The following is a 15380-nucleotide window of genomic DNA, read 5'->3' as shown; positions in this document are numbered from 1 at the left end:
TATGGATAGGCTCTGGCAACTCCGAATTGGTTTGAGAATGGTATTGTATAATATGTTATGGTATTGGGATAATCTAATATGACCTGCTAATACCTTCTGCTGTTTTGTTATCATTTATCTCAAGGGATGCTACTTTTTAATTTGCGGTTTTATTCTCGGATTACTAAAACTTTCTTCAATGGTTCAAACTGTGCCTCTGAAAACAGACTATGGTTCTGAGTTGTACATTTTGGCTACTGTCAAAGTAAGGAATATTGGCTTCTCCTCAGATATATGCCATGTTCAAATAAGTAAAATCTATTTTAGTACAACTAGTAATAGTAATATTGTTATATGTACAGAGTACACTGGACGTCTTAGATAAATGTCCTGCCAAAATGAAATTTGAATAATCCCTTTTTTTTATTTAATGATTACTAAATTGTCATAGTAGTAAAATAACTACCTACTATGGAAGCATGCCACACTATATGTCCCTAAATGGTTTATGCCGTGGCCTGGAGAATTCTATAAACTAGCATCAATTAAAGAAATTAAATAAATAGACTTGATCATGATTTAATAGATTTTTTTTTTTAAGATTTAATTTTGTTTACACAGTTCCAGGAAGGAGACGCCAGACCTGTACTGACACCTCGAAGAAAGAAACAACATGGGATGTGGCAGCTCGACAACTACAGTAGATTATTCCTTAAAAAAATCAGAAAGAGGTCAGTTGGAAATTTGAACTATTGAATGGCGTGCAGTTCAGACCAATGAAGATATTTAGAAAAGAAAGAAGAAACAAAAGAATTAGGTTTTATTGATCATTACTTGAACAAGGTATCAGTATGTCTCTACATAACAGTTTACAAATAGTCCACAAATTTAGATTTGTAAATACACCTTGCACATCAGACTGGACTTTAGCGCCATTAATCAGCAATGTCGAATTGAGTTTGTTCTAACTGAAAAAATAAACGAATGAAAAGCTTGCACAAAACTGCCTGATAATCTGCTTTCTTAAATGCGTTAATGCTCTAGGATGAAACTCTAAAATGAATCCCTTGGTCATGTGGACTAATCATTTCCAACTGTGACCTCAAAAGCCTATTTGTCTTTATCTTGATAAATGAGGTCAACCCAGAGTTCATTTATTGATATTTGTTCTTAACTCTCGGTGCTTGGACAGGATTGTGGATACTATGTACAATTGTAAAGTAATATGTGGTGCAGTACAAGCTGAAAGAATGCAAGTGTAAAGATGTTGTCAGTACACAGATACCTGTAATGTGTTAAAAGAGTCTGGTCGTTAGGAGGATATTTTGAACTCAATTCTATTCGGTTACAAATAAGAGTATCACTCAGCAGTAGTGCATTGAGATGCGTGGTTTTACTCTTATATGCTGTTCTAATTTGCTTTTATCAGCCATGAAAGCAGCCATCCTCATTCAGAGGTGGTATCGTCGGTACACGGCACATTTAGAGGTTCGTCGCAGATGCACTTGGACAATTTTCCAGTCAATTGAATATTCCGGGGAACAGGACCAGATTAAGGTGAGATACCTTACAAAAAATGGAATTCAAAGGAATGATGTTGTTGCTTAAATATGAATATGTTATTCTAAAGATTGATTTTAAATATGAGATATCTTTACACAAAGATACAATATATGATTTTATTCCTTTATGTTTATACAATCTAACAGATTTGATATTTCATATGTTATTACAGTGATCCCTCGCTATATCGCGCTTTGACTTTCGCGGCTTCACTCCATCGCAGATTTTAAATGTAAGCATATCTAAATATATATCACAGATTTTTCGCTGGTTTGCGGATTTCTGCAGACAATGGGTCTTTTAATTTATGATACATGCTTCCTCAGTTTGTTTGCCCAGTTTATTTCATACAACTATTGGTGAATGGCTTAGAAGCTACCCAATCAGAGCACGTATTACGTACTACATAAAACTCCTCAATGATATATGATATGCTTCCTGTACGGTGCTTCGCACACTTAAAAGCTCTAACAGCCCGTATTGATTTTTGATTGTTTGCTTTTCTCTGTCTCTCTCTCTCTCTGACATTCTCTGCTCCTGATGGAGGGGGTGTGAGCAGAGGGGCTGTTTGCTTAGAAGATACAAATGCTGAAAGACTACCTTCACATTGATCCCTTCATTGCGGCGCTTTATCGTGCTTCGCATACATAGAAGCCCAACAACCCTATTGATTTTTGATTGTTTACTCTCTCTCTGAAATTCTCTGCTCCTGACGTGCACTCCTTTGAAGAGGAAGATATGTTTGCATTCTTTTAATTGTGAGAAAGAACTCTCATCTCTGTCTTGTCATGGAGCACAGTTTAAACTTTTGACTAAAGGGTGTTATTTCATGTCTAGAGGACTCTAATAATGTTAAAAAACGTATTTAGAAGATCGTAAACAGGTTTTCTATGCTCTAAATGCGAAAATATTAGATTTATAAATAAAGAATCCTACTTCATGGAAATTCATTTATCTGTTTGGAGCGGATTAACCGCGATAAACGAGGGTTTACTGTATAACTGTGCGGAGAATATTTATAAACAGTGTGGTGGAGTTTCTAAGGGCTTAAAATATATAAAAATAACCATACAAACATATGTTTTCTACTTAGCGGATTTTCACCTATCGCAGGGGTTTCTGGAACGCAACCCCCACGATCGAGGAGGGATTACTGTATTATATGTGTTGTAAGTGAAGGAGATAAACAGTTACAGTATTAAAACTGTTTGCACTGTTTTTCCAAGAAGAGTTAGTATGATAATTGTAATTTGTGACCAAAGAATCAAATTCTATTTGCCCAACTAGCCTAATGAATCAAAGTAAGGAATATTAGACTCTATCATTCTTGATTTCAACTTTGCTTTAGGCACTAGGGTATTGTACCGTGTTAGCCATTATGAATGTAGGGAGAAGTCAAGCAAAATTAAATTTTTTTTGGCTAACTAAAAAGTTGACAATATGCAAGCTTTCAAGGCTTCTGTTCCACTGATAAATGCTTTGTTTTTCAGCTGTACAACTTCTTTAGCTCCCTGATGGATCACTTTACACCTTCAAATACTAAAGAAAGTAAGATCTCCCATATTCATTCTTTGTTTTGCTTTTTTATAATGTCATTTATTAATTTCTCTTGGATAATTTGCAGTTATTATCACAGCCACTTATTTTGACTATTTTAGCTATTATAATTTTTATGTGTCAGTTTAATGTGACATTGGACATAGAGGTCTAATAATAATTGGTGAACAGAGGTGAGCTGAATTATATGTTATTACAAAGCATTTTCTTGTGTTTGTACAGTACTTACTGTGTATAAGATATGTGCAAAAGCAGACAGACAGATAATACAATACAAGGTAGAAATGCTGGTTTACATTGAGTCGGTATACTGTAAAACTTCTGCCACGAGCATGTATTAGATAGACAGACAGAACTTTATTTGTCCCCAGGAGGAAATTTGGCATTTTACAGAAGCTCTTTAAATAAATAAATGTATCATACATACATACATAGTGTACATAAATATAAACACACACACACACACACTTTAGTCTGAATACACAGAGGAATGACTATAAAGCAAAAAAAATTCAAAAGAAAGAAAAGTTCTGACTTGGCTCTCACAGTCACAGTGAGACATTAAACAGACATATTGCTGTTGGTATAAAGGCGCCCCCGTGGTGTTTCTTAACACACTTCTGTTCAATAATTCATTGGCTGAAAGTCCTCGGTGTTATTGTGCACAATGGCACTCAGTCTTGTATTAACTCTCTCCTTCACTGCTACCTCCAGGGGGTCCAGTGTGTGCCTGATAACGGAGCCTGCCCTTTAATTAGCTTGTTGATTCAGTGGGCCTCTCTGGAAGTGATGTTACACAGCATAGTAAATCACACTGGCCATCACAGAGTTATAGAAGATGTGAAGGGTGTCATTTGCCACATTATATTATATATATAATACATACATACATATACAGTATATATGCAGACAATTCTCTTTGCACCAAGAAACAAAGTTCTCTGCCTGACCCCTATACTCTACCTCATCCGCTTTATCAATACACCCTGTTAGTGCAAAATTATTGGAGAATGTCTGCAAGTAACATGACCTGGCATTGTATTTATAGTCTGAGGTGTACAGAGTAAAGAGAAAAGGAGACAGGACTGTTCCTAGTGGTGCACCAGTGTTGCTCCCATCCGTATCAAAATCACAGTCCTTGAGTCTCACAAACTGCGGTCTGCTTGACAGATAGTTCGTTACCCAGGACACCATTACCTCATCCACCAGCATATCTCTGAGATAGACCCTAAACAGAGAGGACTGGATGATACTGAAGGCACTGGAGAAATAAAAAAAAACATGATCCTCACAGTGCTGCCAGCTTTGTCAATTTGACAGTAAGCCTTATGGAACCGATTGATAACTGAAACCTCCACTCCAATCTTAGTCTGGTAGGCAAACTGCAGTGGGTCCAGATGGTCTACCACAAGATGACTCCTATAGTTCAAGACTGGTTTCTCAAAGGCCTTCATGACATGAGACGTAAGTGCCTCTGGTTTGTAGTTATTAGGTGAAGAGGTGCCTGCCTTCAGGACAGGAACAATGCAGGATGTTTTCCACCGCAGTGGCACTTTAGGGGCAGACTGAACAGGTGACAGAGGACACCACACTGTTGGTCAGCACAGGCCTTAAGAACTCGTGGACTGACTCCATTTGGTCCTGCAACTTTTCTTGTGTGTAGCTTCCTCATTTGTTTCCTTACTTTCTCTTCAGTTTTTAGACAGTCCACACTGATGATCAGAGGTGGACTTGTCACTGGCCATTCCAGTTGGCATGGACTCGTAAATTTTTCATGATATCCTAGTCATCCTGTATGCCTAAATATCCATCCATCCATTATCCAACCTGCTATAACCAAACTACAGGGTCACGGGGGTCTGCTGGAGCCAATCCCAGTCAACACAGGATGCAAGGCAGGAAACAAACCCCGGGCAGGGCGCCAGCCCACTGCAGGCCGTGCACACACACACACCAAGCACACACTAGGGACAATTTAGGATCACCAAGGCACCTAATCTGCATTTCTTCGGACTGTGAGAGGAAACCAGAGCACCAGGAGGAAACGGGGAGAACAAGCAAACTCCACGCAGGGAGGACCCAGGAAGCGAACCCAGGTCTCCTAACTGCGTGCCACCCCATGCCTAAATATGTACACATTTAATAAAGCAATGTGTTTTCCAATTTTCCACTGCCCAGTTTCATTTAACCACTATAACCGCAATTCAATTGTGTTGTTAGCCCTACCAATAACTAACATGCTTCATCTGAAACCTCTGCTTTTCCCATCTTTTATCTGACTGACTGAAGTCCACCTTTTACTCTGACCAAGTAAGCTTTTTTTATTTTCAAACAGAGAACAGCTAAAGGCAAATTTTTTGGGTGATGTTACAGTCTTCACTTAACCATTAGACTATCTATACATTAAAAAACACAAGCAGCGCTGCCGTTCATTGCTATGCTGTGTTGAAGTTAATCTTTATTATTGCTTATTTATATTTTAAATAGCTCTCACACACATCAACATCAATATCAAGCAACTGTCTACCTACTTTAAATATAATTAGACAGCTTTGTATACACCTAAAGATCTGTGACTTAGTAATCAGCTACATACGCAAGACATGTATAAATAAAACATGAGACTCTTAGTTGTTACTTATGAGGACAGACAAATAGACAGGCTGATCGATCGATCTTGGGTCCTTCAATCTCTCCATACCAAAGATGTTATCTCCTTAGAGTTCCTAACTTAACTGTATATACAGTAAATCTTGCCATACACACTAATATGTATTTAATTTTGTTTTATTCATCTGTGAAAAAGTTCTATTGACACATGACACGGATCGAGTAAAAGAAGTGTTTCTATCTTTTTTTTTTTTATTCTTTATCCAGGAGACCTGATTACCAGCATCTTCAGTGAGAAGGAGATCAATGAAGAAATGGAACTGGAGAAATATTATGACTTTGAAAACATTAAGCTACCAGAAGGCTACAAGGGCCCTCATCTGTGTTTCCCTCTGACTGCGAGTCATGCAGCGGCCTTAGTGGAAGCATTTAGCCATAAGCAAGTAAGAATGCACAGATTAAAAAAACACTGTCACTGATGGCTGACACAGCCGGTGCCACGTCTACTTCATCGCCAACTCTCAAATATGAAAGTCACATGTTGGACGTTAGAGCAGATATAACAGTACACCCCCATTTGAGGAAAGAATGCAAGTTTCACTCTTTGCTTTATCACTTCAGCAGTATGAAATTATTTTACCAATGTTGTGCTGTGAAAAATAAAGAGTAGAGAGTTCAAATTTCAGCTCTCCCTCTTATTAGTTTACCAAGTTATAATTCAAAATTCAGCCAAACTGGAATGACATTATTATTAGTGTGTTTTATAGTAAAATAATGTCAATAAAAGATTGTCAAAAGGAAAATAGAATAAAGACTGAGTGGCTGTGTATAAAAATTCAATGCAATTGAAATTATTAGCGCTCTTGAGTACAGATTAATACTTAGTACTCACTGGGATTTCTAAAGGAAACGACATTTGCAAGAAAAAGGAATAGTTATATTAAACTAGATGTACAGGGCATAAGAGTAATTCTGCTAAATCCCAGTATTCCCATGTCCTTCTTGAAACTCCTCACTCTTAACTCATCATTTCCATTCTTCCCAGTAGCACCTCCACGCTCGATACGTCTTGCAACTTCTTCTTGAAACTTGGAAACTGTTGAAACTCATGCCAAACATCAACCGTGTGTCTACATGCTACAACAAGGAGATCACTGTCTGTGGTGAGTAAGAGTCGTCTACCTGACCTTTTCAAGCTCAGTTCAGCATCTCTGATTAAGCCAGCGTTAACAGTTTAGCCAGCCCTGGAGAGCTGTTGCAGTATTTAAAACTGTAGAAAAAGCTTGAAATATTTACAAATCCCTTACAAATATTTGAAGGTGTGTAACTAAATAGTGACATCAATTAAAAGTCAGAGAATAATAAGTTGGAATAAACACTCGCAGTCACAGGGGTCACTTAGGGCTGAACTTGGAAATAACTGAATTAGACTATTCTCAAATGCTTGACGGAGACGGGTCCATATTAGCAGAAAAACTGGTAGGCTCAAGTCTATATGTTAGATGGCTGATGCAGATCTGGATCCCTATGAAGTCAGAGCAAATCTAAATGCACCACTTTCTACGTTTAGGCATCTACTGTATACACCACATACTGTAGCTCTTGCAAAACAGAGTTATCCTTAACGCTCAAATAACTTGCCTCATATTTATATACATTCAATGTAGGTAAGCGCACTCCTGAATACTCACAAGTACCTGACATAGCTTTAGTTGGAGTTGAATTACTTTAGTGCATTAAACAATCAGCCACAACATTAAACCACCTGCCTAATATTGTGTATTGTATTACTAAAACAGCTCTGACCCATCAAGGCATTGACTCCAGAAGACCTCTAATGGTGTCTTGTGGTATCTGGCACTAAGATGTTATCAGAAGGCCTCCATGGACTGGACTAGTTTTTGCAGACATCCCACAGTTGCTCAATTAGATACAGATCTAGGGAATTTGGAGGCCAAGGCAAACTTTGAACTCTTTGTCATCTCCTTTAACTACTCCCGAACAATTTTTGCAGTGTGGTAGGGTGCTTAATCCCACTGAAAGAGGCCACTGCCATTAGGAGAAAACATTGCCGTGAAAGGGTGTACAGTATGTGGTCTGCAACAATCTTTAGGTACAGTAGGTGGCACATGTCAAAGTAACATCCACATGAATGCCAGGACACAAGGTCTCCTAGAAGAATATTGCCCAGAGCATCACACTGCCTCCACCGGCTTGTCTTCTTCTCATAGTGCATCCTGTTGCCATCTCTACCACAGGTAAATGACTCACACGTGTCAGGTTATCCACATGAAAATGTAATTCACTAGATCAGGCTAATGTCTTCCATTTCTCCATGGTCCAATTCTGATGCTGACATGCCCATGGTGTGCACTTTTAGTGGCGGACAGGGGTGAGTATGGGCACTCTGACAGGTTTACGGCTATGCAGCCCCATATGCAGCTGTGATGCACTGTGTGTTCTGACACCTTTTTCTCTTGGCCAGCATTACATTTTCCATCAATTTATGCTATAGTAGCTCTTCTATGAGATTAGACCAGACAGGCCAGCCTTTACTCCCCACGTTCTCAGTGAGCCTTTGGTACCAATGACCCTGTTGCCACTACACTAATTGTCCATCTTTGGTGCACTTTTGGTAGGTACTAACAACTACATATCGGGAACATCCCAAAAGACCTGTCATTTTGGAGATGCCCTGTCCCAGACATCTAGTCATCATAATCTGCTAAGGCACTTATTAAGCCTGTACATTTTTCCTGCTTCCAACACATCACCTTCAAGACGGGGATGTGGATGTATAATTTAAACAGATTGTTATTTTCATGGGAATTGTTACATACGCATAATAAAAGTATTTTACATTACAGTAATCCCTCCTCGATCGCAGGGGTTGCGTTTCAGAACCCCCCGCAATAGATGAAAATCCGCGAAGTAGAAACCATATGTTTGTATGGTTATTTTTATATATTTTAAGCCCTTAGAAACTCTCCCACACTGTTAACATTATTAGAGCCCTCTAGACATGAAATAACACCCTTTGGTCTAAAGTTTAAACTGTGCTCCATTACAAGACAGAGATGACAGTTCTTTCTCACAATTAAAAGAATGCAAATAGATCTTCTCTTCAGGAGCAGAGAATTTCAGAGAGAGAGAGAGAGAGAGAGAGCTCACAAAGAAAAGCAAACAATCAAAAAATCAATACGTGTGCTTTTAAGTTTGCCGGCATTTTTTAGAGGAGCGTCAGTATCTTCTAAGCAAACAGCCTCTGTGCAAACAGCCCCTCTGCTCACATCTCCTCCGTCAGGCGCAGAGAACATGAGAGAGAGAGAGAGAGAGCGAGATTAAAGTAACAATCAAAAAATCAATAAGTGTGCTTTTGGAAGCACCGCGATAAAGCGGCATTTCTTAGAGGAGCGTCCGTATCCACTAGGCAAACAGCTTCTGTGCAAACAGCCCCTCTGCTCACAGCCCCTCCGTCAGGCACAGAGAATGTCAGAGAGGGTGAGATAGAGGCAGAGACAAGCAAACAATCAAGCTCCGCGAGTGATGCATATCTTATAGCATTGAGGATTTTTAGTTAATACGTAATACATGCTCTGATTGGGTAGCCTCTAAGCCATCCGCCAATAGCGTCCCTTGTATGAAATCAACTGTGCAAACAAACTGAGGAAGCATGTACCATAAATTAAAAGACCCATTGTCCGCAGAAATCCGCGAACCAGCGAAAAATCTGTGATATACATTTAGATATGCTTACATTTAAAATCCGCGATAGAGTGAAGCCGCGAAAGTCGAAGCGCAATATAGCGACGGATTACTGTATAGCGAGTAATTAACCATAGTAAATAATAGTAAAACATAATAATTTGAAAGTAAATTATGTTTAATGTTGCGTTAGAAGTATTTGTTGCATTATACGATTTTGTTCTGTTTGGCTTTGAAATTAATACGCAAATACTTTTTAAATTTACACTTTTACTGTAAAACTTCAGTAAAAACAATTATTTGAATTAAATTTTCATCAATATCGCATTAAATTTTGATTCTGTGTTTGGACTTACATCGTGACAATACAACATATAACTGGCCGTGAGTGAATTTCGTTTCTTGCTCTCTGATAAATAAACCGAATTTTTCGAATGTTTTGTCTCTGTGATTTGTTAAGTTTCTTTGCAAAAGCTATTCTAACAGGAAACTGTTAATGTTTTAATACGAATGGCATATCAAGATCTCCTTTGGTGTCTAATGTTATTCATAGAAGATGTGCTACATTACCTTTCTTGGATACATCCTTCTTTCAACAGTAATTCGGCCGGTGGAAGACCGTATGGTGTTAATGATTGTAGATATTCTTCGGGATATTGCAAGTTGACTGTGGTAGGCTGGCGTGGGTTGGATAATGGATGGATATTGTCAGTTGATGTTGTCATCTTCCACATGATCAACACCAAATGTTGCAGCATAGTCTATTAATACGCATTTAGCCAATTTGCCATGTAACCGATTGACAATGTTCGCATTAATTCGTTTGACTTCATCGTTTCTTGATACTAGGATTGCCCGTATACTCATTTCTTCTGTTGATAACCCTTCAGAATGAAATTCTTCAATATGATTTGGATCTGATAAGTCTTCTTTATTTGGGATCTTAAAGTGAGGAAAACGTAAAAATTTATAAGAGCTAAGAGAACAGGAACTGTGTCTGTCAAAAGCATTCACATGAATGAGAGGTAAGAGGACCGTGTGCGTGGTTGAATATGGTTGAGAGGAGGGCTGGACTTGAGAAAATCTCATGGAAAAAGTCTCAAAAACTCTCTTGGAAAAGGTCTTGTCTCGTCTCAGGATTTTCTTTTATAATAGAGAGACATTTAACGATGGTAATGCATACCACGTTGTCCTTTCAATTCACAAAGCACGACCACACATTTAAGATACATAATTAAAGTAAGACATTAAATTACAGAATCGCAAGTGAACAAGAATCATGTGACTCATTCGTTGGTAATGACTCAGCTCACAAATCAAATGAATGAGAATCGTGTGACTCATTCTCTGGTAATGATTCAGTTCGAACTTAAACGAATACGAAAATGATACATGTCCAGTGCTGAGCCATAAAAAAGTTGTGTGCTGAAGTAAAACTGAAAGCAAATAATTGTTAGAAATTATAAAACAGAATAATATTCTACTCGTAGAATAATATTATCACAAGGTTCAGTTTGTTTAACTAATATATTAAATATATAAAGGTACATAAACATTAGTTTTAATAATGTTTATGTATTAATTTTAAAACAATTCCAATAATGAATGTACAAATCAAAACAAGTAATGCATTCAAATATAAATATGTTGTAACTGTATTGTACTTGTATGATGAATCATCAGTCACAGCTTTCATTTGCTAATATGGATGTAGTTTGAACTGAAAAAAAATAATAGGTAAAATGAATTGAGACTCATGATTGAGGCAGTTCTTGTGCATGCATTTTAAACATCAACTCATGTCAAAGAAATGAAAGACGCTGCTGACATTACATAGAACATTCATGCGCTTTAGCACTCCCATTGAGCTCCACTGAATCAAACTCATTCATGCTTGTGAGCTTATTGGTACAATTCACTGAAGAGTGGTTCAAAAAGAACAAATCATTTGTGAGTTGTCCATCACGAGAAAATACTCAGTTCAAGTACTGTATATTAACATTTGCTATATGGGAAATAACCCAGAAAACACACATTTCAAACAAGAACCGTGTGACTCATTCTCTGGTAATGATTCAATTTAGGCCTCTGCAATCTTATTTGGGATCACACCAGTTGTAATATAAATTACATACAAGTTGAAAAAAAGGGAGGCCTGTAGGCTGTTAAGCTTATTAAACATTTCAGATGTACCTTTATCATGAGAATGTATGGACCCCACCATCTGAAGAAGCACCAACACACTCAGAGATTCTCATATAGTGCCACCAAATCAGAAAGGCGTGCGCTACAAGGTACATGTGAGCGATTATTTGGGCTGGAAGACCAATGTATTATGGATTTTTTTTAATTGTTTCTTCCAATTGTGAATTTCCCCTTGGGATTAATAAAGTATCTATCTATCTATCTATCTATCTATCTATCTATCTATCTATCTATCTATCTATCTATCTATCTATCTATCTATCTATCTATCTATCTATCTATCTATCTATCTATCTATCTATCTATCTATCTATCTATCGCCTTTGTGTTAGAAGATTCATGTTACTCCGGTTTAGTGTTTGCAATTGGATGTCCTGGCCCTTATTTATTCACATGAAGATCAAATTTCCAAACATGTTCAATAAAGAATAGCTGTTCTTGGGACGTGTTTAGTCGGGATTGTGCTTCACTAAGTCTGTACGATAGCATAAAACTTCATTTGTAGGAATTTGCACAACTCAATAAAAAAAAGTGAATAAAAAAAAGGAAGTCAGTGATTTTTGGAAATTTGGTCTCCACTCTCAGAGGTTGTAAGTTACCCATTTACTTATTAGGGCTATTCACTTATGCCTTATTTTCTTTTATAGGGGATTTACATGGAAAACTAGATGATCTGCTTTTAATATTTTATAAGGTAGGTCTCAAAAGAACTACACTACATTAGTTTCTGCTTGAGAACTGATGTTGAAAGTCTTTAGACCTGCAGTGTTTGGATAGCTGACTTTCCATGCATTTGCTTTGTGATGCTACTGTTGTTTTCTTATAGAACCAGCAGTGCCACCCGTCTAAGAAATCTAAGTACCCAACGTTGTCCTCAGTGTTAATGCTTGCTGTGCATTATCTATTGGAATGTATTTTGTAACGCATATAGCAATAAAGGTAATTTCATTTGTTGTTCCAACAGACAGCACATCACAAACATTTGTCTCAATAAAGTTCATTCTGCCATCTGTTGGAATGGCAATTGCAATGCATATTATATGCCATTTGGTATGGGATGTGTAAAAGCAGTGTTAATGTTTGTGATGAGCCATGTGTTGCATTTGCAATGCATTTTATTACTACAAATGTTTGTGTTGCTCCATCTGTTGGAATGAGCACTATGTGATCTTATAACAGATGATTACATTTATATACTGTATATGTTTGAAAATCTGCCCATCTTTGCATGTGGTAATTGATTGATTTTTACTACTGTCTTAGAATGGCCTGCCATCTGTAGAGAAGCCCTACATCTTCAATGGAGACTATGTGGACAGAGGCAAGGACTCCATTGAGATCCTCATGATCCTGTTCGCATTCCTCCTAGTTTATCCAAACCAGGTGCATCTGAACAGAGGAAATCATGAAGACTACATTGTCAATCTCAGGTAATGTGAGTGAGCCATACACACACGTTAAAAGTTATAATTCAGTTTTGTGATATGTAGTGGGGTTTCCTCCGGGCGCTCCGGTTTCCTCCCACAGTCCAAAGACATGCCGGTTAGGTGGATTGACGATTCTAAATTGGCCTTAGTGTGTGCTTGGTGTATGGGTGTGTTTGTCTGTGTCCTGCGGTGGGTTGGCACCCTGCCCGGGATTAGTTCCTGCCTTTTGCCCTGTGTTGGCTGGGATTGGCTCCAGCAGACCCCCGTGACCCTGTGTTTGGATTCAACAGGTTGGAAAATGGATGGATGGATGGATATGTAGTGGGCTGCAGAGGGCTGGCGCCCTGCCCGGGGTTGGTTTCCTGCCTTGCGCCCTGTGTTGGCTGGGATTGGCTCCAGCAGACCCCCGTGACCCTGTAGTTAGGATATAGCGGGTTGGATAATGGATGGATGGATATGTAGTGGCTGCATCTCTGCAGCAGTAAATAACTAAGTTAGACATCCTAAGGATGTCTTTATTCAGAAGCAGCCAAACATTACAGAAATGAACAAGACAAACTAGACAAGAAGCACAAATGTTTCAAAGACAAAAAAAAAAAGATTACTTTAGCAGCAGCCATATTGCTCCTGCTAGTCCCTTTGCAGAGCTTGCCAAATCAAACTTAGTCGTTACTTTTGCTTCTGTTCTTTAAGTTCATCCATCCATTTCCTAACCCGCTGAATCCAAATAGGGTCACGGGGGTCTGCTGGAGCCAATCCCAGCCAACACAGGAAACAAGGCAGGAACCAATCCTGGGCAGGGTGCCAACCCACCGCAGGACACACACAAACACACCCACACACCAAGCACACACTAGGGCCAATTTAGAATCGCCAATCCACCTAACCTGCATGTCTTTGGACTGTGGGAGGAAACCCACGCAGACACGGGGAGAACATGCAAACTCCACGCAGGGAGGACCCGGGAAGGACCCGGGAAGCGAACCCGGGTCTCCTAACTGCGAGGCAGCAGCGCTACCCACTGCGCCACCGTGCCGCCCGTTCTTTAAGTTCATTTCCTTTATTTTCTTAATCTTAGACACATTCTTGTTCTTTAATGTTTAATAGTATATCACTTAACTGGTGGCTATCTTTATTTTAACAGTTAAAAAAATAAGGCTCTTTCCCTTTATTTATAAATTGCCAGTATAAACGCTGTAATTTTATTCTTTTTTTCTTTGCATTAGGTATGGATTTACAAAAGAAGTCATGCACAAATATAAGGTAAGAAAATAAATTCATTTGCCATCCTGTACTTTTCCAACGTGTTACCCATACTGTGGCTCAGTTGGTCACATTCCCAACATGCCATGTGGTGAAGAGCTGTCTGCCTATTCCATGAAGTACAAATATGTCTTCTACTTTTAAAAACTGGCATAACTGCAGGAAACCCCCTGCTTCCTTGGACCGCACACTTTCAAACATAACTACGTTTCTTTTATCCTTACAATTACATTTGCCACAAAATGCAAGTGGCACGAGGCATCGTAAACTCCTTATTTAGGTCACAGTGGCTTTTTGCATAACTGTAAGTAGATTAGTGATGAAACACTTGAGGCCATCATATGGGCAACACGACCGTAAACTGTTGTCATTTGCCAGGTAATGAAAGCAGAGGGAGAGCTTTGCCATTAATACCAATAAGGCTGGTGGCGCAGTGGGTAGTGCTGCTACCTCGCAGTTAGGAGACCCGGGTTTGCTTCCCGGGTCCTCCCTGTGTGGAGTTTGCATGTTCTCTCTGTGTCTGCGTGGTTTCCTCCCACAGTCCAAAGACATGCAGGTTAGGTGCATTGGTGATCCTAAATTCTCCTTGGTGTGTGTGTGTGCCCTGTGGTGGGCTGGTGCCCTGCCCGAGATTTGTTCCTGCCTTGCTGTTTTAGCTGGGATTGGCTACAGCAGACCCCCATGACCCTGTGTTAGGATATAGCGGGTTGGATAATGACTGACTGACTGGCTGGCTGGCTGATTAATGAGGCTGTAAAAGAATTGTTTTCCACTTAAGAAGTGTAAGAAAAGAAGTCTTGCCACCAACGTAAAAAATCAAAATGCAATCAACCAAAATTAACAAATTTAACTGTAAAATGTATTTCTGTTCCCCCATATTCTGAAAAAATAAACACAAATTTTGACATCTGGGGTACTCTAAAATGGCATTGATTTCTATTTTTCTAATGCAATATTCAATTTTTAAATATTTTTGCCATTGGGGGTCGGCACAGTAGAGAGATGAGAGAAGAAAATTACACAGAGGAAGAAAATAACCAGGCAGAGGGGACAGAAACAGAGTGTGGAGAG

At 38.8% G+C, this 15380-nt stretch overlaps 1 protein-coding gene across 1 annotated transcript in view; it reads left to right on the top strand.

The window, feature by feature from the left end:
• The first annotated feature begins 652 nt into the window (after positions 1-652).
• Positions 653-15380, top strand: part of LOC120528714 (serine/threonine-protein phosphatase with EF-hands 2-like) — a 71011-nt gene continuing 56283 nt past the window's right edge. The window contains exons 1-8 of the mRNA XM_039752870.1: positions 653-710; positions 1409-1536; positions 3033-3090; positions 5977-6152; positions 6758-6872; positions 12267-12313; positions 12883-13049; positions 14273-14309. Coding sequence (XP_039608804.1) covers positions 653-710; positions 1409-1536; positions 3033-3090; positions 5977-6152; positions 6758-6872; positions 12267-12313; positions 12883-13049; positions 14273-14309 — 786 coding nt within the window. The remainder of the gene's footprint in view (positions 711-1408; positions 1537-3032; positions 3091-5976; positions 6153-6757; positions 6873-12266; positions 12314-12882; positions 13050-14272; positions 14310-15380) is intronic.

Source organism: Polypterus senegalus, chromosome 4, assembly GCF_016835505.1.
Source record: "Polypterus senegalus isolate Bchr_013 chromosome 4, ASM1683550v1, whole genome shotgun sequence".
Classification (NCBI taxonomy): domain Eukaryota; kingdom Metazoa; phylum Chordata; class Cladistia; order Polypteriformes; family Polypteridae; genus Polypterus; species Polypterus senegalus.
Note: the sequence above shows the minus strand (reverse complement) of the source record. Positions and strands in the feature narration are given on the sequence as shown.